The 24,143-nt window shown below is 39.0% G+C and overlaps 1 protein-coding gene across 1 annotated transcript; it reads left to right on the top strand.

Annotated features, from left to right (window-relative positions):
- Positions 1 to 169: 169 nt before the first annotated feature.
- LOC119493213 (ubiquinol-cytochrome-c reductase complex assembly factor 1) lies at positions 170 to 22,126 on the top strand. Its single transcript, XM_037778366.1, has 9 exons — positions 170 to 382; positions 2,350 to 2,457; positions 4,831 to 4,938; positions 9,933 to 10,005; positions 11,617 to 11,674; positions 11,795 to 11,903; positions 17,808 to 17,885; positions 18,006 to 18,119; positions 21,094 to 22,126. The coding sequence occupies exons 1-9, from the start codon at positions 299 to 301 to the stop codon at positions 21,226 to 21,228; spliced, it is 867 nt and encodes a 288-aa protein (XP_037634294.1). The 5' UTR covers positions 170 to 298; the 3' UTR covers positions 21,229 to 22,126.
- The last annotated feature ends 2,017 nt before the right edge of the window (positions 22,127 to 24,143 follow it).

The raw sequence follows: 24,143 nt of genomic DNA, 5'->3' as shown, positions 1-24,143 counted from the left end.
GAGGCTGTGGACACGTACCATCAGTGCATGGGGTGCCCGTGGTGCGGAGAAGATCATCCTATCATTCTGCTTTGAATTAATTAAAGAAAAAGAAAAAAAAAGCGTCTCTCGGACGGGAGCCGGCTCTTATCATTCACTTAAAAGAGCCGGCTCTTTGAACCGACTCGTTCGTGACGGCCACATCACTACCAGGACTGACTATCGTTACCAAACTCTGAAGGCTTCACCGGAGGGAGCCGCAGTCTGGTGGCAGCCCGCTTCGCTTCTTAGCTGTAATATTGTGATCCGGTGAAGAGTCATGTATCGGCGGCCGCTGCAGTCCGCCGTCAGAAACGTGTTTAACGTGATTAACGTGACAGCGTCCAGAGCCGCCTACGGAAAGGTAACAAGCTAACGTTAGCCTAGCCGGCTAAGAGGATGTGTTAGCTAACTAACTAACTAACACGCCACATTACGTCCTTTAAAGAGCACTAACACGTGCTGTAAATACACATGATGACATGAGAGGTATTATATGGGTTTTATATATCATATATATATATATATATATATATATATGTGTGTGTGTGTTTGGGATTTATCCTCAAACCACAACACCACTAAGAGTTGTTAGTTGAAGTAGATGAACTAACCTGGTTACCTAGGGAGTTACCTTGGTTACCTAGGGAGTTACCTTGGTTACCTGTGAGGGTTGTCAGCTGGTTGGTGTGGAGGTGAAACTTCACCGTTCAGGTTCACCGTTATCTAACCTTACTGCCAAGACTCACTAGTCTTTGATGGAAACATGAAGTCCACTGACCTAGTTTTACTCAAACCCCAGCCTGATGGGCTCCCATAGTTTAATATAGTTGACAGTAATACAGGTATTACTGTCAACTATATTAAACTATGGTGATGGGCTCCCATAGTTTGATATGGGGATGGAAGAGAAAGATAAAGGGCTTAATATATTGTGTATATTATAATAAGCCCTTTCCTTTGTCTTTGTTTAGAGGCTAAAAGAACAGATTCCAGTAATATAAATTAATACACTTTGGAGCAGCAAATTTTTGAGAAAGACTCAGGATTGGAAAAAGACTCACTAGTCTTTGATGGAAACATGAAGTCCACTGACTTAGTGTTACTCAAACCCCAGCTTGATGGGCTCCTATAGTTTAGTAAAGTTGACAGTAATACATATTATATTAAGCCATTTCCTTTCTCTTTGTTTAGAGGCTAAAACAACAGATTCCAGTAATATAAATTAATACACTTTGGAGCAGCAAACTTTTGAGAAAGACTCAGGATTGGAAAAAGACTCACTTGTCTTTGATACGATAATACTTTATTGTCAGACAAGTCTGAAATTTGTTTTGCATCACAGCAGCTCCATTTGCAACATCACAAAAAGGACAAAGATCAGAAACAAGGATACTTACATTCAAACATTACAATCACAGAAGACGATATTCAGGGCGGTTTTTATATGTCTTATATATGTGTGTGTGTTTGGGATTTATCCTCGAACCACAACACCACTAAGAGTTATTAGTTTAAATAGATGAACTGACCTAGTTACCTGTGAGGGTTGTCAGCTGGTTGGTGTAGGTCAGGGGTCAGCAACCTTTACTATCTAAAGACACATTTTAGGCAAATAAAAAAAAATCTGTCTGGAGCCACAAAACATTTGAGCATTGTGATGAAGGTAACAAAGTTTATAGTATATAAGTCTAATGCAGTGAGGGCCAAATTGCAAATGTACGATGGAGTATTAAGGCCACATTGAGGGGAAAAAACATCTGAGATTTACAGAGTAAAGTCATAATATTAAGTGCAAGTTTGGAGCGTTATTTAACCTCCTTCGCGACAAGCTAGAATGACATGGTTGGAACTTGGTATTAATGGATTCCTTAGGTTTTTCTAGTTTCATATGATGCCAGTACCTTCACTCTGGCTTTAAAACTGACCTCGCTACAACCTAACTAAGAATCGGAAGTTGCGTTAATACATTAAAGAAGCTAATGGCTTTTAAACAAATTTGCGTTAACACATTATTATTGCGTTAACTTTGACAGCCCTACTTTTAAATCTAACTTAACACTGAAGCAGGTATATAGAATCATATCAAATCATAGAAACATACTATATATATGTTTGGATCTCTGATACTTCCCTCCAACAATGTATTACTACCTTTTAAATCTGATACCAAGTTGGTACTGTGTGAAACAGATTTCTTATTTGTATCAGGACAACATTAGAACCTACAAATGTGTGCTTGTTTGTTTTGTCAATATCTTTTCATGTCCTACTGTATATCTCATTGTCTCCTTGTCTCCTCTTGTATGTTCTCTCTCTGTCTCCATTCAGGTGTTATTACAAGAAGCCTGTTTTGCCAGAGCTTTAGTAGCTTGCCAACTGGCCAGAGTCTCCTCTCCCTGTTTAACACCATGTCGGACAATGCACATCACCACACAGGTAACATGACACACACGGAGAAAAAGATTTTAAAAATACAGATGTAGGAGTTGTCTGTAGCGGCTGGAGAGACACTTGAATGTATATGTAATACATTTACTCTCCAAATAACAGGTTAGCTTAACAGACTTATCTCTTTAGTCATTTGGGTGTATGTTGTTTTTCATTTCTTAGGCTTGCCTCCCAGTAGATGGGCATGACATGAAAAATTTAGTATGAGTTTAAAGTGCTGACTTTCAGGTTCAAGGATGTTCAAATTAGGAATGTTCCAAACAACTAATTTCCCTGCCATTTAAAAACACAGTTTAAAGACAAGATGACTATTCTTAAAGTAAGAAAACACTCAGAAAACAGTCAAAATAGATCACAGTTTAATCTATAAGGTTAAACTTTGTATACAAGAGCCATGTGAAATCGGTAATCACATTTTTCAATAACCAAATCGTGATTTAAATGCCGCTGAAATCAATACGTCCCCAATGTCCGCTCCAGTCCCCCTGGTTAGGAATGCTCCTCACGAAACCGGTGTGTGGTATAATATTTGATGAAACGCCAGTGGGGTCCGTGGTCTAAGAGGAGTCTTGTTTTAGCATTGCTTATAGGCTACCATTAGTATCTTAGTGTGTCAGTTTTATTACCTTCCATCTTCTTTTCACTGTATCTCTCTCAAACACACACAGCAGGCGGAGCGGTGCTCAGCCCTTGATCGTCTCTCAGGCATTCTGTATTGCTCAATCTGCAGCACACTCTTAGCGCTCCTCCGGTCACTGGCGTGACTGCAATACCAGAGAGATCACGGTGCAAATATGCCTCTGTGGCATCTCCTCTCATCATCCCTCTGTGTGTGCCAGTGTAGACGTAGGCTACTTCAAACTTTGCGGGCCCTTTCTCCCTAAACGGCGGCGTTTTGAGGCAGATCGATCCGCGTTATGCACCGCCTTTCCGGCACTGCCCGGCCGCCAGCCCGTGCGTAAAGCAGCTCCGGAGGATTCTGTTCAGCCGGCCCGAGCCCCCTGTGTGTTGCATCGGAAAGTAATACAGTATTTGTTATTTATCAATACATGATTATCATATTTAGCCCAGTGCTCATTATCATATTATAATATGGTTATTGGTGCATTTGCTCATATGCAGTCAAATGGAGTTGTTGATGGGACAGAGTATTGGGAGACGGGGGAGGCCAAGGACCACAAACATCCGCTGGCACACTTTCATTTCGTGCACGAGCAGATCCCTTTCCACAGCAGGTGCACACTGGCTTTTAAAGGGAATGGGAGATGACACTCTGATTGGTTTGATTCCTGTTACACCCAAAACACACCTGTGATTAATTAAGAGACTAAACACAACCCCTTTTCCCCTTGCACCTTACTTTGCGCCCAAATTATGCGCCGTTTAAATGGCAAAAGTGGAGTTACACACCCCCTAAATGCACTTGCGCCATGTACTTTAGACGATGCACTATAGATCGTTTAAATAGGGCCCCTAGTGTTCTGTGTGTTTGCTATATTGGCTAAAACATATTGTAGGTAAAGTTATACAAGTCATAGTAATATTTTCAGTATTATTGTGGTCATGATTATTATTACTGCTTTTCATTTATCATCATTATTATTGTTTTTATTATTGTCTTTATTTTTTATTTTATTATTCAGTATATGTTTTCTTTTTTATGTATTTATTTATTTTTGAAGAGTGTTCTTCTTGTGTCTCTAAACATTATGTTTGTGTATGTGTTTATATGGCAGAGAAGCATGGCGATACTATCTTTTGCTATCGTGGAAAAATGATGCTTCACAATAAAAACATTTGAAACAACATTTGAGCTATCTGTTTAGAACAAGACATGGCTTCGGTTTGTCGGCGCTGCAGCCAAACAGAACCACAACAGATTATCAGTATCTGATATTTATATTACTGCACAACTGTCAGCATGAAGACAACATGCAGCTTAGAATAGGTCGGTGTATTCATTTACTCAACAGCTGCAATCACCCAGTAAAGGCCATGTTCCCCAGGTGTGTGTCGTCATACTGTAGGTTGTGTGTGTCAGTGAAAGTGTATGTGCTGTTGATTTAATGAGGGTCATACAGTATACGGTATACACAGGGAGTATCAAGACTGTTTAAGGAGTAGTTTCTTCTTATGTTGTCTTATATTGTTTCTCTTCCCCCTTACTCTTTTCTTTCCCTCTCCTCCTCCTTTCATCTCATCCTTCTGTCTTCATCCCCATCTTCCCCTCTTTCCCTCCTCCTCCTTTCTTCTGTCCTCCTTTCTCTCTCTCCGTTTTTCCCTCTTAACTTCACTGTCCCCTCCTCTTTCACCCCGCTTTTCATCCTCCCCTCACTGCTTTTCCATTTCTCGTTCTGTCAGCTCTGCAATGTGAAGGAGACGCCCCAGCACTCCGAGGAAGAAGTCGGGGCCTTCACGAAGCTCATTGAGGCCATGGGCTTCACTGGACCGCTCAAATACAACAAATGGGTGAGTGATGGTGGGGAGGTGGGAGGTTAACATGGAGGGATAGTATGAAAGGATGGAGAGACAAGGGTAGGGAACGAGGTTGTACAATTAGACAGGTGATTGTGGGATAAAAAGAATGAGGAAGCAAAGGAAAAATTTGAACTTTTTAGTAAAATAATAAAAACAGAGGGATGGATGGATGAAAGATGTGGAGGAGAGAGTTAGGTAGGTCCTTGATAAAGTATAGAAACAAAACGTGGACATCAGAACAGACAGCTGATGTGGTTCTGTACTTACTACAATGGGTGTCTTGTGTACACAGATGCGGAAAGTAAGATTTGAGCTTGAGGAGTCACAGAAGAAAAAGTAATCTCAAAGTTGTGAATTAGCAATGACTAGCAGCCTTTTTAATCTATCCCCCTAATTTGTAGAAAACAACTTACGTTATATAGTAAGGTTTGAAGTAGGGTGATAAATTGAATTAATTAAATTAATTTGTTTTGCATGGTGTGTAAACTGTAAGGGTGGGAATTGAAATTGATTCACCTATGTACTTTTTCCCATGGTCTAGTCTTAAAAAAGTTAACAAAAATCAAAATAAATCGTAATATTGGATTGCAATACTTGTAGAATCGCAACACTTAAAAATTGCAATACATATCGAATCGAGTCCCAAGTATCGTGATAGTATCAAATCAGGAGATAGGTGTATCGTCCTATCCCTAGTAAACTGTCAACATGGTAAAAATCAAGTTATTACGACGTGCATAGAAGGGTTATTTTTAGTCCAAAAGTAACATTAATGATGGCTGGCTACATCTGCTGCTGAGTGAGTCAGCACAGTCCCGTAAACTGTGATGTAAATAGTTACAGTATATGAACACCTGCCACAGTTTACGCGACTGTCGTGACTTCAGGTGGCTGGCTGCTCTCGTAGTGAATTTATCGGTTGCATCGCAGAGATGGCCAGACTGAAAGAGGACTCTGCACACTGATCTGAGCTCTTGCCAGGTAGCTAACGCTAACCAGCAGCTATCTGGTACTGTTCTATCTGTGCCGAAACTTCATTTTCATTGAAGTGGATGCATTTGACCCTACTTTTAAAGCTTCTCATCGTATCATAAAGCTGAGAATACGGACTTGTGAGACTGTACTGTGCTGAGTGAAGTGTGGAAATGTTTAACTACAACAACAGCTGCACCTTTACCCTTATTTAACCTGTTGGTTGAGTAAAAACATGTGAGCACAACACCCTGGGGGAAACATCGAGGTAGGGAGGCATTGATACAAGAAGCAGGGTAGAGATCAGTCAGCTGCAATAATCACCGTCTTTAATGAATTCTTACTTATTCCCACAACAAATGGCTAGTGTTAGCTGTTTGTACCTGTACAGAGCACTGCTGTTACTCGGGTTTGTCTGTGTTAAGAGGACAGTTATATGACTCCAGTGTGTGTGGTGGTCAGAGGAGGAATGAAGAGCTCCGACCTCCCAGCAGGGAGCTTTAATTATGGGCTGCCAGCCAGGAATATTCTTCAAAGCATGTGAACACTTATGTACAGACCCCAACACACCCCTTCACTGTTGCTGTTCACTGATTATATATACGGTATATATCATACGGCTGTCACTGTTTCAAAAAGTCACATATTACACATACACATATCACTCATACTTTAGCCCCTCCCCTCTTAGTTTACTGATAGGTCGACAAAGGTGTTAACAAAGAGAACTGTATAAAGAAAATACATATATGGAAATAAGACTGATTGGATTATATTCACCAGAAGTATAAAACGTGTCCCTTATAAATTAAAAAAATAATATCACTATTTTGTGAGGGAAATTTCTTTAATTTTAAATTTTTTGGTTGATTGGAAAAAATTTAATCAATAATGTCTGACAATGACAGATATATTTGACTTCAGGACATCTCTGACTACATACATGCTGAAAATCAAACATTTTCACTGTATTAATTTAGATATGTTCCAAAGTAAAAGTCCCCATAAGTGTATGATTTTAAAAAAAAGTTAATCCAATCAGTCTTATTTATTTATTATGTATTTTGTATATACAGTTCCCTTTTTATTAATTATTATTTATATAAAAAAATATATATTTTGAAAACCAGACATAATCACATGTGTATACTTCCGCTAACTTCGCCAAGTCCATCACTAGCTCTCCCGTCAGCTCCATTCTCTTTATACATCCATGGTCAGCTCCATCGGGGCCGTTTGAATGCATTTAACATAAATATCAGTATATGGGTGCTCTACAGTTGTAGTGTCGGCCGATTTGACCACAGAGATGAGAGTGACGGCTGGCTTGACCGCACGTTACGATACGTTTCCTGTCCATGACAGAGTTAGCATGTAGCTTTAGCCATGATGTCTAGCTCTGCTTTTCCTGCAATGTGTGAAACCCAAAGTGTTTCCATACTTTACTGTATGTGTAATGTTTACCACTTTGGATTTAATATGTGAGGGTGCAGGTCATATCCACGCAGACCCTCCAGCATTTTCTACTTTCTCATTTCGGCTCACTGCCGTTTGTTTTGGTTTTTGATGGATACGGAACGGATAGGACGTCACGTTACTCAGACTACAACAATAAGCGCGGTAACTTCCTTCCACCTCCACATAGACTCAAATGAAGCAAATATATTGATTCTGACATTAAAAAATTAGACCATCTCGAGGAAAATTGGAAGCTCATTGCTTGGAAAAACTGGGCATATTTATTGAATTATCCAATATGCACAAATCACCAAAATTGCACAGACAAACATGGCTTAATGTATAGATAATGCTGCAGTTTGTTTTGAACTGAGCACCGCAGTTTTAAATAAGGGCATTATTTGTTAGGTTAAATTACATGCAATTCATTTATTGCTCAAATACCTTATTTACTTGTATTTTGTGGGGATTGTGAGCCGCAGTAGTAGTTTAAAAGCATTGTTATTATGGAAAAACATGCACTTTATGTTGCGTCATTTATTAACAATTAACCAACTACTGATTGTTAACACGTACAACAATCAAGGAAATTGCCTGGGCTGTTGGCAAAGATGGCGATTAAATCATAAAGGTGCTGTTAATATTCTTCTGTTTTCTGGTTACATCCATTGCATCACACCCTTGTAGTGAGTATGTTTTCCCAGACTGCACACATCAGTAAAGCATAAACATTATACAGCCACGGCCAGGGTTGGTTCTGTTGGAGATTTCGTCCAAACAGTTAGAGGTGGCGTATGTGCAGAGGAATGTGTGTTGTTGTGCCATCCAGCAAAGTTTCGGGCTACACGCCGGCTTGGCAAGGTTCAGTAGAGCACTTAGTGTCCTGTTTCTGCTCAGAGGTTTGTGTTGCCTTCTGTATTCTTGCTTTCTCCATACAGTTGTTGCAGTTAAATGTGTGTTTGTGGCAGCCCATTAAGATACCACAGCTAACAGCATTATGGATGTATAAATATTAAATGTGTTTTCCATTTCTTTGCCTTGTAAAGCACTTTGAATCACCTTTTGTGTTTGAAAGGTGCTTTACAAATAAAGTTCCCTTAATTGCCTTGATGATAGACTTCTTCATTTGATTACTGCTATGACTGTATTTTTTAGGCTCACTAGTTTCCAGTGACAACAAATGTTGGTATGGCTAGAAGCAAACCTGTACTGTAGTGTATAGGGATGCACCGATTTATCGGCCAAACATCTGTATCGGCCGATATTAGCCTTGTTGACTTCCATCGGCAAATAAGATGACATTCACCGATGGCAGTGGACGATTTTTATCTGTTGTGTTGCATCAATTTTGCGCCAGCTAAAGGTTATTTGCGGTCGATCTCGGACAACAGTAACCAGCTGCGTGTGGTGTGTTTACAAATAAAAGTGAAGAAAAAGTTCACCACGTTTGAGTATTACACTGTCTCGGAGAAATATCAGCGACAAGAATGTTATGTTCAAGGACAAATGAAGCAGTAAAACAAGATTTATTAAACCACTCACTGTGGTCTGGACGGGAACGAACCTTGTATGTGCGTAATGTGCCACTAGAAGCCTGTTAGTCCAACGAGGGGTGACGCAACACCCAGTACGTTACAGTAGGAACATCCTTCATGCTGTGCAGCCGTGCAGCAGTCCATCCCTTATACAGGGATCCAGTCCCAGGTGAGCTGAGCGCAGCAGGACGTCGGGGCGGCCGCATAGTTGTCTCGTGGCAGCGAGGCCCAAGGCTGCACCAGCAGAGTGAAGCTCTTCATCCGCTTCCTGTCCACTAGTTAATCGATCGCGGATGACATCGTTCTCTCGGACAGATAAAAAAATAAAAATGAAAAATGCTAAAATGGGTCAAAAATACACGGGCGGCTGTTAATATATGAATAGTAAAGTCTATGTGTGAGAAACACTGCTCATGTATCTAATCCCTTTTACATTTAATTTGTTTCACAAAACAAATATTTTCGTTGGACTGAAACATTCTTCTCATTCAGTAGGTAATTGTAGGCTATAGCAGCCGAAAGCAGTTATTTAAAAACTATTTTTTCATGTGAAAGAAGGTTATATTAAAAGTTGTTTCATAAATTAGATTGAATTTGTGCTCATTCAAAGACAGTGTAATGAAATAATGAATGACTTTAACAGCTCAGTTATTTTTTATAATGAGGAGGTCTTTGTTTCCGAGGCACAAAAGGGGAATAAATAACAGCAAAAACAGCGGTATCGGCTGTCGGCCAAATTGTCATTTTAAACATCGGTGTCCGCCCAGAATTTTGCGATCAGTGCATCCCCATTAGTATATAAACACAATATGATATTTTTTAAATCTCTTGCAGCTTTTACAGTAAAGTGAAATATTTCAACATTACAGGTCCACCTGCTGTATATATATACAATTACTTATTAATTTTGTACACAAAATATCAGTGTACAAATAATATGCTACAATAGCTGCAGTATATCTATTAAAGATGTTTATGATGTTACTGATTTCTTTTTTTTCTTCTCTTTTGTCTTCACAGAAAATCAAGATTGCTGCCTTGCGCATGTACACATGCTGTGTAGAGAGAATCAATTACGACGAGTTCTTTGACAGTAAGTGTGGACCATCTCCAACCCGAAACAGATAAACCAGTTAACAATACACACATTGCAATGTGCCAACATTTGTCAAATCATTAAACAGAGAAGTGGTTTGCTTTGAGACCGACAATAAATAACTACTAACACTGCCAGTACGTTCACATCTACTATAGAAAGATTACCATGTCTCAGATCAAAATGCTCAGATCAGCCCCAAACTTGTTGATGTTTTATTTGTTTCCTGATGTTAAACACCTTTGGAGCATCTATTCCCACACCACACTTCTCTTTACGTTTGGAAGCATTAAACAGGTCCCTAAATTATCTGGAGAAAGCCTAATTATAAAGCACTCAAAGCAGCCATCTTCAGTACTGATGTAAGTGATTCACTGTCAGCAGAGTGGAATTGCATCCAGTATATAACATCTTTGAAAATATGAATGTTTTTTGAATGTAGGAGAGAATTTTTTTTTTTGATAATACTAAATATACATGCTGAGAAAAGCTGGAAAATCATTTATTTAAAATGGCACACACACACACACACACACAGGGTTCAGTACGAGTCCTGATCCAAACACTGAACATTAGGCGTTGTTGTTGTAGTCGTTGGTTGGAGTTCAGGGACACTGTCACCACCTGCCTGACACATTTATTTGACACTTTACTAACTGGCACACAGAGACAAACACACACTTGCTCACTAACATTACTCACACTGACTTGGAGCCTGCTGAATTATCATACTGCTTTCTAAAGCTGCTACTATGGCAAAGGCCAGCTCACGAATGTATGAGAAGCTTTAATACTTTATATGTAATCCATAACTACAGCTGAAGAAGAGTATGGCTGGGACTAATAACTATTTTCGTTATGGATTGATTTGTCGATTATTGTCTTGATTAATCGTTTTGTCTATTGAATGTCAGAAAATGGTAAAAAAAAATGCCCATCACAACTTCCGAGAGCCCAAGGTGACATCTTCAAATGTCTTCTTTGGTCCGACCAAATGTGCAAAACCCCAAAACAGTCAGTCAACTAACTATCGCACAGCGTCAAATCATCACATTTGAGAAGCTGGAACCAGATAATATTGTTGGTACAATATGCATTTTAAAGACATTTTACAGCTATTACAAAAAAAATATAAAATAATGACTGCTGAGAAATTTAAATTGTACAATGTAAAACTGTAGAATAGAGTAGCTGAGAGTAGAAAAACCTGTTTTTACAAATAAAACACCTGGTTAGCTCTTTCTTTTTTGATTAATTGATTGATCATTTGTCTATAAAAAGTCAAAAAATAGAGAAAAAATCTATTTATGGGATAACTTCCCACAGCCCAAGGAGATTGCTTCCTTTATCTGGCCAACAGTCCAAAACCTCAACCTATATCAGAAGCTGGAGTAATGGATTGTTTGGCAGTTATGCTTGAAAAATGACAAAAACGTTTTGATTATCAAAATAGTTACAGATTCATTTTCTGTCTATTAATCAATTAACATACTAATAGTTCATAAGTGCAGCTCTAAATTACTATGAATGTGTGTTGAACCAGAAAAGATGTACAATATATATATATATGTGGAAGTTGTAACGCTGGTTATCGCTTGTTTGTTTCAGAGTGCTCCCTCCCAGACACACTCAACTCCTGGTTCTTGGTAGCACAGCTGCATGTGTGGTAAGTTTTACACACACACACACACATATACTGTATATATACACACATATATAATGGCTGATCTAACGTCTCTCTTTCACTATTTGTTTCCTCGTCTTATTTCATTGTTTCCTCTGTTAGGATGTGTTTGGTGCGAATGCGTCAGGAGGGCAGAGAAGGAAAGTACATGTGCCGTTACATTGTCCACTCCATGTGGGAGGATGTAGAGCAGAGGAGCAAAATCATGGGGGTAAGTTGTGTATGTATGTGTGAACTTCATCGTAATCATCCGGTCATTCAGCAGGATTAAACCCACAAGATCGTATAACAGCATTTCCACTATAAATACATATTGTACATGCATTACATTACATTACACGTATAGCCTGATGCACAGCATGCCGAGGATAACCCACAGGTTCGGTGTTTCCTAAACATAGCACCCTTAATCTGTCTGTATACCAGTAATATCATGTGACAATAATTCCACTATATGCAGCCTCATAGAAACACCATTCATAATTGGTGGTGGAAAGTATGACCCAGTGTCTGCAGAGACAACATGATGGCAAAAAAAAGTGAATGAGTTTCCTTGTTCAGTCAATTTTAGAGTCTGAAACAAAACATGTGTGCTCAGAAGTGCTCGCCATCCAATCGCCGAAAAATGCGATTCTTGCAAAAATCTCAAAATGTCAAACGTTTTTTTATACCAAATCACAGCATGGCTTTTTCTATGATGTCCCTCAATGTATTGGTGTCTTAATGTGGTATTTTGGAGGGATTATTGATCATTTTTATCAATTCTCGAGTTATATAAAATGGTTTAATTTAGCACCAAATCTGTGTAACCAATGGTATCAACCCAAAAATTTGCTGCAACAACTTAAGAGACATCATATACGTACTTCTATCATAATGTTCTAAGCCCTTATACACACAATTTATTTTAAAAAAGACAAAACAACTCAGGTCTATTGTTGGTCTCAGAGGGTTAATATAATAAATCAAACACAAAAGCATCTGTTCAACATGAGTGTGACTGGTTATTTTCAGCATTTCAGTTCCAAAAGCCTGATTGGTCGTAGTGCTCCGTTTCCTGTTAAGTAATACCAAGCCAGCGCTCTGCTTGACAACAACTGAATGTCATTCTGTTAAATAAATATTCATTATTTTAGAAACATTTCCGCTTCGGGCTGATGCAACAGAGCATTAAGTTTTATTCGTGCCATTGCATGCTACATAGGATGCAGGTTTTTGTTTATTTAAAGTTTTACATCAGCATAATTGTGCCAACAGTCCTCGACCAGAAAGTGAAGCCAAATCCCCGGAGAGCGAGCCTGGCTGCGGTCACCGTGTCCACAAAGTTGTTCCTCTATTCTTTCTCAGTGGAGCAGCTCCAGGAAGTGTCGCTCATTGACATCACAGACTTAAATCTTGGCTTTGCTCGCATGTAGCTTTCAGAAAGACTTTCTCATGCTCAAATTATACTGGAATTAACTTGCAAAGTTCATAAGGGGAAACATACTACAGTTACTTGTGTATTTGTGTTTGACTTATTCTAATTTGATTAGTAAAGAATTGCAACAAAGTGGGGATGTCACGATATCAGAAATTTAGTAGTTGATACCAATACAAGTGAAATTCCACGATTCTTGATACCAATACGATACCACAGTAAAATACAAAAGTAAAACAATAAATCCCATGTACATTAACATCCACTCCTTTATTACTGTTTGCATACTGTTTTTTTGTTAGGAAGTTAATCAGGTCATAATTCCCTCTCTATTATAATTAACATTCAACGTTAACTAGCTCTCGTCCTGCCCATTTCAACATGAATTTGTTGTTTGCAATGTCACATTATCAAGGAAAAAATGCACGCGTTACAGAACAACTTTATGTGTCCAGAATCCCCCCCCCCCCTCCCCTTCAGTCCAGTGTGCAGTAAATTTAGATGTCCTGCCAACCATTACCATTTCTTTTAACAGATTCACAATGAATATAGTTATAGTGCGATTAATTGCATGATTGTTCATAGTTAATTGCTAATTAATCGCACATATTTTTATCTGTTCAAAATGTACCTTAAAGGGAGATTTGTCAAGTATTTAATAATCTTATCAACATGGGAGTGGACAAATATGCTGCTTTATGCAAATGTATGTATATATATTTATTATTGAAAATCAATTAACAACACAAAACTATGACAGATATTGTCCAGAAACCCTCACAGGTACTGCATTTAGCATAAAACATATGCTCAAATCATAACATGGCAAACTGAAGCCCAACAGACAACAACAGCTGTCAGTGTGTCAGTGTGCTGACTTGACTATGACTTGCCCCAAACTGCATGTGATTATCATAAAGTGGGCATGTCTGAAAAGGGGAGACTCGTGGGTACCCATAGAACCCATTTCCATTCACATATCTTGAGGTCAGAGGTCAAGGGACCCCTTTACAAAATTTGGTCATGCCAGTTTTTCCTCGCCAAAATTCAGTGCAAGTTTGGAGCGTTATTTAACTTTTCCAACAAGCTAGTATGACATGGATTCCATGGTACCAATGGATTCTTTAGGTTTTCTATTTTCATATGATGCCAGTATCGTCTTTCTGGCTTTAAAACTGAGCCCACTACATCCTCCGAAAGTTCGATATTGCAAGTTGCTTTAATGTGTGTAAAGAAATTAGTTAAAATTAATTTATACCTTTTTTAAATTAATTGAATTTTATAATATTTAAAAACAATATGATCAGGCGTGCCCTGGGACTAAGGTTGGGGATTCAAATCTGAAGTTTTAAATTGTTATTGAATCCATTCATAACCAATCAAAAAGTAACAACAATTCAAAATGATTAAAACTAAAGGATTTAATTTGAATGTCAGTTGTGACCCGTGTCAGACTCAAGTTATCTGAGTCACACCTAAATAGAGGAGTTTATTGATTCCAGTTGGCTGCTGAAATGATGAAACTATAAATCTAGTTTGGGGTAAATCAGTCACTTTGGTTGTGGGGTCAAAAGGTAAAGTTTTCCCTCTGCCTGTATAGAAAAACACATAATCCAAGTCACTTACATGTAAAATATTCTTGGTGGCAGCTAAACACTAGAAAAATCCAATCTACATTATCCATGACGTTAAACAAGTAGGATGGTTAAACTGGAGCCAAGGTTCAGCAGGCTTTATATATATATATATGAGGTCTTTAGTTTTGCTCATTTTGCTTTGTGTGACAGAAAGAGGTCAGAGATGAGAAATTACAGTGTGGTGTGTGAGGTCACACTTGGTGTGTGTGCATGCATGCATTGGGCGGAGTGTGGGGAGAAGGGGGGGGGGCGGCGTGTGTGTGTGTGTGTTTTCACAGCTGCGTATGTGAACTTTTGTCAGCATGTGTACATACACTTGCGTATATCCCTATGTGCTGGCACAAGCCGGCACACGTGAATGAAAATCAAAATATCTTTATCAATTTGACCCCAACACTAACCTTAACTCAAACTCTAATTTCTATCTGATTTATTCTGATTTAATCTAAACACCTGACTGGAGCCCAACGCAACCACAGATCCATCTTCAGAAAACAATGAAGTAATCATCGATTGATCCCGTGTCAACAAATGGAATGCAAAAGAATATGATAAACAGCCAGACAGAACCCTAAACAGAAGAGAAATTACATAAAAAATATCAAAGTAAATGTAGAGTGAAAGAAGATAAAAATGATTTTTAAATAATTTAAAAAGAGAGAAAAGTAAAAATGGGAAATGAAAGTGGAAAAAAATAGAAAGGAAAGAGAAGAAAAATAAAGTGCTGCAGCAATGAGTCCTAAAACTCGGAAATGAGTAAGCATTTTAGCACTTCCGGTCATTTTTTATGTGTTCAAAATGTACCTTAAAGGGAGATTTGTCAAGTATTTAATACTCTTATCAACATGGGAGTGGCAAATATGCTACTTTGTGCAAAAAATGTATGAATATATTTATTATTGAAAATCAATTAACAACACAAAACAATGATGTATATACAGAATATTGTCCAGAAACCCTCACAGGTACTGCATTTAGCATAGAAAATATGCTCAAATCATAACATGACAAACTGCCCCCCCCTAACAGGCAACAGCTGCTGTCAGTGTGTCAGTGTGCTGACTTGACTATGACTTGCCCCAAACTGCATGTGATTATCATAAAGTGGGCATGTCTGTAAAGGGGAGACTCGTGGGTACCCATAGAACCCATTTTCATTCACATATCTTGAGGTCAGAGGTCAAGGGACCCCTTTGAAAATAGCCATGCCAATTTTTCCGCACCAAAATTTAGCGCAAGTTTGGAGCGTTATTTAGCCTCCTCATCCCACGACAACCTAACAATCGCAAGTTGTGTTAATGTGTAAAAGAAAATAGTGGCGTTAAAACAAATTTGCGTTATCGTGTTAACTTTGACAGCCCTAGTTTTTAGTTTGATGCTTGTAATTAGGTCTGTGGTTAATACGTCAATAAATATCCCACCCGTGACTTTGGAAGCTTTTACATGTCTTAAAAAAGGTGGTTGCTAACAAGTGGCTAAATGAGACTACTAATCGTCATCACGCGATGACGACCGTGGTGTAGTTTGTTTATAGCCTAACATTAGCTTTTTACTTACGCCTTCAAAAATCATGAACGCGGTGTTCATTTGTTGAGATTATGTTCCTGAACAAAACATATAAGTATCATAAATGTGTGTTTGCCACAGAGCTAATTTTCTGCAATAATCCAAAACCCAATGGAAAAATCCCATTGGCTTTTTGTCGAGGGAACCAGGACGAGGCTAACTTCCTGGTTGGCCTACAAAAATACGTCAGCACTCACTAATATATAACAATAAAGACAGCCTAACCTCTGACTTTCCTGACTGGCACTCAGCAAAGGGCTTAACACAGACTTTCTTTGTAAATACAATTGTGGTTTGGATCACGTCTGCATTAGTGGACTAACTTTTTCTGTTTTCAGAAAGAGTGTTTTTCAAGTTTTACTAAAACCCAGTCTTCCTGTGTGTGAGTGTGTGTCAAACTGAGCACAGCCTACACACACTGTTCCTAATCAAGCTCTACATCAGCAGCAAATGTATTTTTACAACTCACACACAACCGGGACCAGTGATTGGAGTTGCTCTTAGGTTTCATGCTAATTGTGGTAAGGAGCAGTAAAAACATTGGTCATTTTCTCCATGTTCATAATTACGGCAACCAGTTGAAACCAACCAAACTCTAGAGCAACTTCGCAATCCCTTGTTTCACGGCTTCCTGCTGTTGAACAGACGGTTACAGGAGATTCACCAGATTCTACTTTGGTTGTGTGAAGCCCAGCTTTGTTTAGTGGCATGTAAGGACTGATTGCAAAGTTATATAACCATCGGGAGCTTTTTGGAGGTTGGGTTTGGGAGGTTGTAGTGGGCTCAGTTTTAAAGCTGGCAGTGAAGCTACTCGCATCATATGAAACTAGAAAAACCTAAGGAATCAATATTATTAACCGTGTCATGCAAGCATGTCGCGAAAGAGGCCAAATAACACTCCACCATTACGCAAAATTTTGGCAAGGAAAAAACTGACATAGCCATTTTCAAAGGGGTCCCTTGACCTCTGACCTCAAGATTTGTGAATGAAAATGGGTTCTATCTGTACCCACGAGTCTCCCCTTTACAGACATGCCCACTTTATGATAATCACATGCAGTTTGGGGTAAGAAAAACGTGCAATTTTTTGCATGCAGTACAAATGTGTAATTTTCACCTATTCTAAAATGGTTTATTTAAATATTTCTGCATACTGGGGTCCCTAAACAGTCTTAGAATTACATAAATTCGTTATGACTGGAAAGCTGAGACTCTTGTGAATCCAATGAGTCTAATTGTAATCATGTGTGATGATGTTAGTCCCCATAGTAGCCATTTCACACTTTCTTTTACTCTGGTTTTATGTGGTGTGTCTTTATACTAAGACAGTTTTCCTAAAATCTTATTTGAAAAAAGATCTATTAATATATTGAATCGTTCCCCCTGTATCATGATATGCATTGTATCGCCAGATTCTTGCCAATACACAACCCTACTAACAACTCAGTATTTAACGTGTTTCACTTTTTCTGTCTCTTTACATTATCACTTATAGATCGATGCCACCCATAGGAAGGAAGGAATGAAAGCAATGACGGAGACGTTTTACGCAGCAATATTTGGATATGATGAGGTGAGAAATGGTTTGTTTGACACACTTTTTTAACCTGGAGCCAGTTGTGCTCATATCAAAAAACTGAATCTCTCGTTATAATGCAGGATCAATAACGGTCGTGTGTGTTTGTGTCTGTAGGGAATCCTGTCTGATGACTGTGTGCTGGCAGCAGCTCTGTGGAGAAACCTGTTCAATTGTACGTGTGAAGACCCCATACAGCTGGAGCTCATGGTGGGATACGTACGCAAACAGGTGTGTTCAGCTTCTGTGTACTCTCCTATTACTCCATTTGTATTCCACAGTCATGTGTGTGGAGCCCTCCTACGTTGCATACAAATACACATGATTTGTTTTATTCCTGCTGTTTCACATTGTTTTTGCTTCATCACATTCTTCTTCTGCCTCTCTGGAAGTATTGTACTTAAAGGGATAGTGCAGATTTCTAGTTCAGATTTTTTGAAGTGGTTAGTATGAGGTACTTATCCATAGTCATGTATAAAAGTAAATGAGGGTCTGTATGCCCCCAGTTTGGAGAAGCAGACAGAAGTACCAGTACAGGAGCAAAGCAACGTACTGCTGTGGACAGGGGCAGCAGCAAAACGGATTTTAGACACCTTAAAAAATCAATATCAGTTTAAGTGTACACTATATTTAGAATTTTTCACCGCTTTACCTTACCATGAGACAGCCCTTTCCAACGGGGAACTGAAGCCGCTATCTATGCTCTCTTCAAATGGATGGATTTTGAAATGTGATTGGGTGGAGGGACTGGGAGGGAATCAGAGGAATCAAAACTCCAGGAGAACAGCAGGGAGAGAGGGGAGGGAAGTAAACAGCATTCCTGGGATGCATATTTTATCATCTCATCAGAATCAGATCATTTATATCACATATAATATATCATTTATATAATTTATAGTAGATTAATAGTGTATTTTCTTGCCAGAAAGTAGACCAGACAGCGAAACAATCGCTGAAGACCATGAGCCGGCCGCGGACATCCGTGGCGCGTTGCGTGCTGTGTCAACAGCTCAATTGATTTACATTGGCGCCGAAGGGACACGGGCAGCGCTTCTCCAAAAATCGCGTTGAGTATTTATGCTAGTACTTTAGTAGTACTTTAGCTTTTGATACTTGAAGTACATTTAGCTGATAATACTTCTGTACTTATAGTAGGATTTTGAATTCAGGACTTTTACTTGTAATAGATTATTTTTACACTGTTGTATTGGCAATTTTATTTAACTAAGGATCTGAGTACTTCTTCCTCCACTTCTCCTCTTGCGTCGATGAATTAAATCCAATCCTGGTCAATATTAGACCAAATGTCAGCTGTCAGTATCCGCAGCATTTGCCCGGTGCTACAACCCGACACTCTCTGTTCTGCCCATTTCCGCCTCGCCCACCCCCTCTGAGCACTTTTCCTCCCCCGCTAACCTCCTCCTTTCTCCCCTCTCTGTATATTTTCTTTCCCTCCGTGAGATTGAAAACACTCTCCTGCTTTCAGAAACACCTGCAGGCCCCCATCTGCTGCCGGGGCCAAGTCCAGGACCTCCTCTCTCCTTTTAACTTCACTTCCTTTCACCCTCTCTCTACAGAGTTCTGTTACACTGTTTACATCGGCCCCTCGCTGCTCCCTTTACTTTTAATATTTAAAAGTAAACCTGCATCTTTTCTTTTCTCACTTTGCTTACTCTCATGAGCTCTGAAGCAGCATGTGGAGAGAACAAGCCACCGCTGTATAACTAACACACACATACACACACACACACACAAAGATGCAGGTGTGTCAAAGGTCATGGAAGCAGTGTCCAACTCAATCAGCCAACAAAGTGTCCCCCGCTGTGTGTGTGCGTGACAGTTTGGAGTCTTGCGTCAGAAAACAAACAAATGACTCACTCCACTGGATGTGTAAGTGTGTGTGTGTGTGTATGCCTGTCGGTTATAAAGTCTCTCCTGACTCCTTCAGTGTAACACACACACACACACACATTCACATTTCCAGGGAAAGTAAACAGGTTTGTCAGGTTAATTGTCACAGTGCCATCACAACTGAAACACATAAACCTGCTGTTGCTGATGACAATAAACATTAGGGCCGGGACGATACGCCTATACTTGGGTGCCGATTCTACAAGTATTGCGATTTTTGTTCACTTTTTTAACACTAGACCATGGGGAAAAGTTGAATCATACACTTCTAAGGACTTTTACTTTGGAAAATATCTAAATTAATACAGTAAAAATGTTTGATTATCAGCATGTATGTAGTCAGAGATATCCTGAAGTCAAATATATCAGTCGTTGTCAGGAATTATTTCATTTTTTCCAGCAACCCAAAAATCAAAGAATAAAGACATTTCCCTCACAAATTAGTGGTATCTTCATAAACCAATCAGTCAGTATCAGTATTTCCATATATGTATTTTGTAAGTCCGTCGCTAGCTCTCCCGTCAGCTCCGTTCTCTTTATCCATCCATGGTCAGCTCCATCGGGGTCGTTTGAATGCATTTAACATAAATGTCAGTATATGGGTGCTCTACAGTTGTAGCGTCGGTCGATTTGACCAGAGATGAGAGTGGCGGCTGGCTTGATCGCACGTTACCGCAATACGATAACCTTTCCTGTCCATGACAGAGTTAGCATGCAGCTTTGGCCATGATGTCTAGCTCTGCTTTTCCTGCAATGTGTGAAACCCAAAGTGTTTCCATACTTACCTGTATGTGCAGTGTTTACCACTACCAAAGTTTAACATTCCTTTACTAATACAAGTACTAAAAAACACTTTCATGTAACGTTTGTCGTCCGTAAATACAAGGTGCAAATCCTTAATATCGAAACAATCGATTTTTGCGTTTCAACTCGATTTTATATCAATATACGTCTCCCGTGAAGGACAACTTGCCGAGTACCTATTGATGTGGTTGGATCGTAGGAATATAAATCGATACATCGATGTAGTAGATGAATCGTTACACCCCCACTGATCAGTGAAAGAAGATTGTGAAGATGAGGAAGTATTCGATGGCAGCTGTCAGTACTTTGATACTCGGTGTTGGCAAACACACTTCGATAAAAGTTTTGAGGTTCAATGCAATAAATAACGGAACAATCACTGTGACCTTTGACCTCCTTTGTATCAGATGAACTGAAGTGCACTCTGCTGTTGCTCTGTGACCGTCAGCTGAAGCATTGCATGTAAATGTGGATGGTCTGCTCTGTGCAGATGCAGTACATTGATGCTCTGGAAGGTGAGGACCTGATGCTGACAGGAGAGGTGAAGTGGCGCCCCGTGGTGGAGGAGAACGCACAGAGCATCCTGAAGGTGGCCACACCCACGTACAACGACACCGGACTGTGAAACGAAGAGACAGATTCCTGATTCCTCTTCTCCAAAGTCCTCTTCTTCTCCCACTTTCTGTTTCCCATCATTGTGTCTTTCTTCCTCTCCCCTAATCATGTAACTTTCTCTCCTCTATCTCTCTTTCCTCTCCTCTCCCCTTTTCTATCATATAATTAGGGATTTTAAATTTGTTGCTGTAGCTTTCCCATCCACTCCTCTATTTCCTTTTCTCTCCTCTTGTATACCCAAAACTTCCTCCTTCCTCCTCTGTGTCTGGACGTTCAGTATAGGCAGGATAAATAGTCAGGGATTATCTTTCACACTCGTCAATCAGCGAACCAGCCAGTCCAAAAACAAGAAACGCCATGCATCATCATCCTTCATCGTTGTCCTGTTGGTTTTGAGAGCCTCTGCCGCTTCCTCTTGAGCTGGTGAGGGAAAAACACACACAAGAAGAAAACAAGACACTCTGTATTTATATTTTTCTTGTTTTTTTTTTTCCATGAATGCCACGCTGTATTTATAAAGTATTTTGTATACCTCCATGTTTACACTCTTCCCCTGCAGAGGTGTTAGCCAAGACTTCTGTCACTGCTCCGTCACTGTGCATTAAATAAAGTTTCACTGAAGTTGGGTGACATGAAAATAATGGTTCTCAGAAACAAACTCGAAGATTTCAGCGGGCTAATGGACCTCGTGTCTTTGTCAGAAGTCTGTAGCTCCACACCTCTGCTGCTGAACATCAACAGTCTGTATGTCTCTCTGTTTGTCTGGCTCTCTCGTCCCACAACGCTCTCAGACCTGAACAGGAAGCGGAGCTCTCAAAGAAGTCATCGCTGCGTTAAAAACAATGAGAATTTTTTTTTGTTTGTTTTTAAAAAGTGAATTAATAAAATGTTATCTGGATATAAAGAAATACTGAGCCTTGTTTTGTTCATGTGCTAATTTCTATGGCCAAAGAAGCAAAAAGCTTCTTTGCTTTGAAGCTTGTTAGCCTAGCTTGCTAACTTCCTTTTTCCAAGTGAAATACAAAGTTAATAGCACAATAAAATGTTCAATGTTATAGGGACAGAAGTGCTAACCGTACATTGCAACGCTATATGGGCTTATTGAAAAGAAAGTATGTTTCCATCCAAATTTAGTGCACATTTTAAACAAATTTCACAATATTACACAAATATGTCGAAAAAAGTTTTATCCTCTTTTGAAAAATTTAAAATGATGTACAATAGCTGCCGTATCAGTAGAGAATACAAATTTCAGTTTGACTTAAGTGTTTTTTGTTTGTTTTACATCAAGAGCAAGGAGTGTGCGTGCGTGCGTGTGTGCGTGCGTGCGTGCAGCTATTTTTATGAGGATCAATTTGAGTTTTAGACCTTCAGAGTGAGGACATTTTGGCCAGTCCTCACCTTCGGACAGACCTTAAAAGTAGGGATGCACCGATTCCGGATCGGATATTGGGCCTATCGGTGACAATGGGGCCGATCTATTTTATATACTATTATTTATATATATATATATAATATTATTATTTATTTATATATATATATATATATATAAATAAATAATATTATTATAATATATATATATAAAATGTTATTATTATTATATACCATCATTTTAATCCCTGTTAAAGTTTTGAGCAATTTGTTGCTGCATTAAAAAAAGTTTACGCTTGAATAGTAATTCCTGTTAATTACAATCCTGTTAATTTTTTTGACCAAGTTGCTGGTGTACGATTCATTATTTGAATAAATAGAAGTAAATTTATATCTATGTATTTATTTGTTACATTTTGTTTTACAAGGTTAAGAAAGCAATGTTTAAGTCAAGCTGCCTTACATATAAAAGAATGATCCCAGTCACTTCCACACAGAGAGGCATATAGCTTATTAATTAGACACTGGTATCGGATCGGTCCATCCTTACTTCAGAGGCCTGTTTGAGGGTTCAGACTTGGTTTTAAGGTTCAGGTTAGAATCAGGTTTAGGTTAGGGTTAGGGTTGGGGTCAGGCATTTAGTTGTGATGGTTAAGGTTAGGGTAAGGGGCTAGGGAATGCATTAAGTCAATGAGTGTCCTCACAAAGATATAAGTATGCGTCTGTGTGTGTGTTTGTTAAAGCATCTTTTTAGTATGTTAACCCTCTACAGAGTCTCTTGCTCGCCCATGAGGCTCTTATGTTTTGCTCTCCTGTTACACAAATATTCTCTCTCATATTGACTGTGGGAAACAAACTGATAATCCACTCAAACCATAACTCGGTTTGTAATTAAATTGTAACTGTAATTGTATAAAATTAGTTTTAGGATTGGATGAATGTACATTATTAAACTGATTCCACTTCCCAAGCTCTGAGCTGGGCCTGCAGAGGGCGCCACACTCCACCTCTTAGTACACCAGCCAGCTGTTAATGGTACAGCATCTCCTAGACAAGACTCAGTAGAAACTAATGACAGGAGGGTTTGAATGGATGTGTTTCTACTACAGAGCCTATAAACATTACATTATATTAATTTATTGTTTTACAACATTGAATAAAAGTATATTCAATTAATGTGACACTGATTAAAAGAAGACGACCCTTTAATGTCTCTCCATCAATTGAAGCTCCCTGACTACACACAGGCGATCTCCATTTAACTCGTTATGTGACTTTGAACATCGTTTGGCTGCACCAGTAACTATTCAGATGTGTAAAATAAAACACCATTTTTTATATTTGTAATGAATGTAGAAGACTTATTAGACATCAGTTTTCACTTTGCCATTAAAAGATACTTTTCTGTTCATCAGAGTGAAAAAAAAAACATTAAATCCCCTTTGATTCAGTGCTGTGAAGCAATAAAACATGAACACTTCCAAGGGGCTGAATACTGTTTATATCCACTGGAGACTGGCTTTACATGGAAGTCTTTCAACAACATATTTTTCT

Source organism: Sebastes umbrosus, chromosome 1 (assembly GCF_015220745.1).
Source record: "Sebastes umbrosus isolate fSebUmb1 chromosome 1, fSebUmb1.pri, whole genome shotgun sequence".
Lineage (NCBI taxonomy): Eukaryota > Metazoa > Chordata > Actinopteri > Perciformes > Sebastidae > Sebastes > Sebastes umbrosus.
The sequence above is the reverse complement of the archived record's forward strand: the minus strand, read 5'-3'. Positions and strand labels throughout refer to the sequence as shown.

Coding starts and splice junctions, on each gene's coding strand:
- LOC119493213 (XM_037778366.1), top strand. CDS start 299: ATGTATCGGCGGCCGCTGCAGTCCGCCGTCAGAAACGTGTTTAACGTG. Junction 383..2,349: donor CCAGAGCCGCCTACGGAAAG/GTAACAAGCTAA, acceptor GTCTCCATTCAG/GTGTTATTACAAGAAGCCTG. Junction 18,120..21,093: donor TGGGATACGTACGCAAACAG/GTGTGTTCAGCT, acceptor TGCTCTGTGCAG/ATGCAGTACATTGATGCTCT.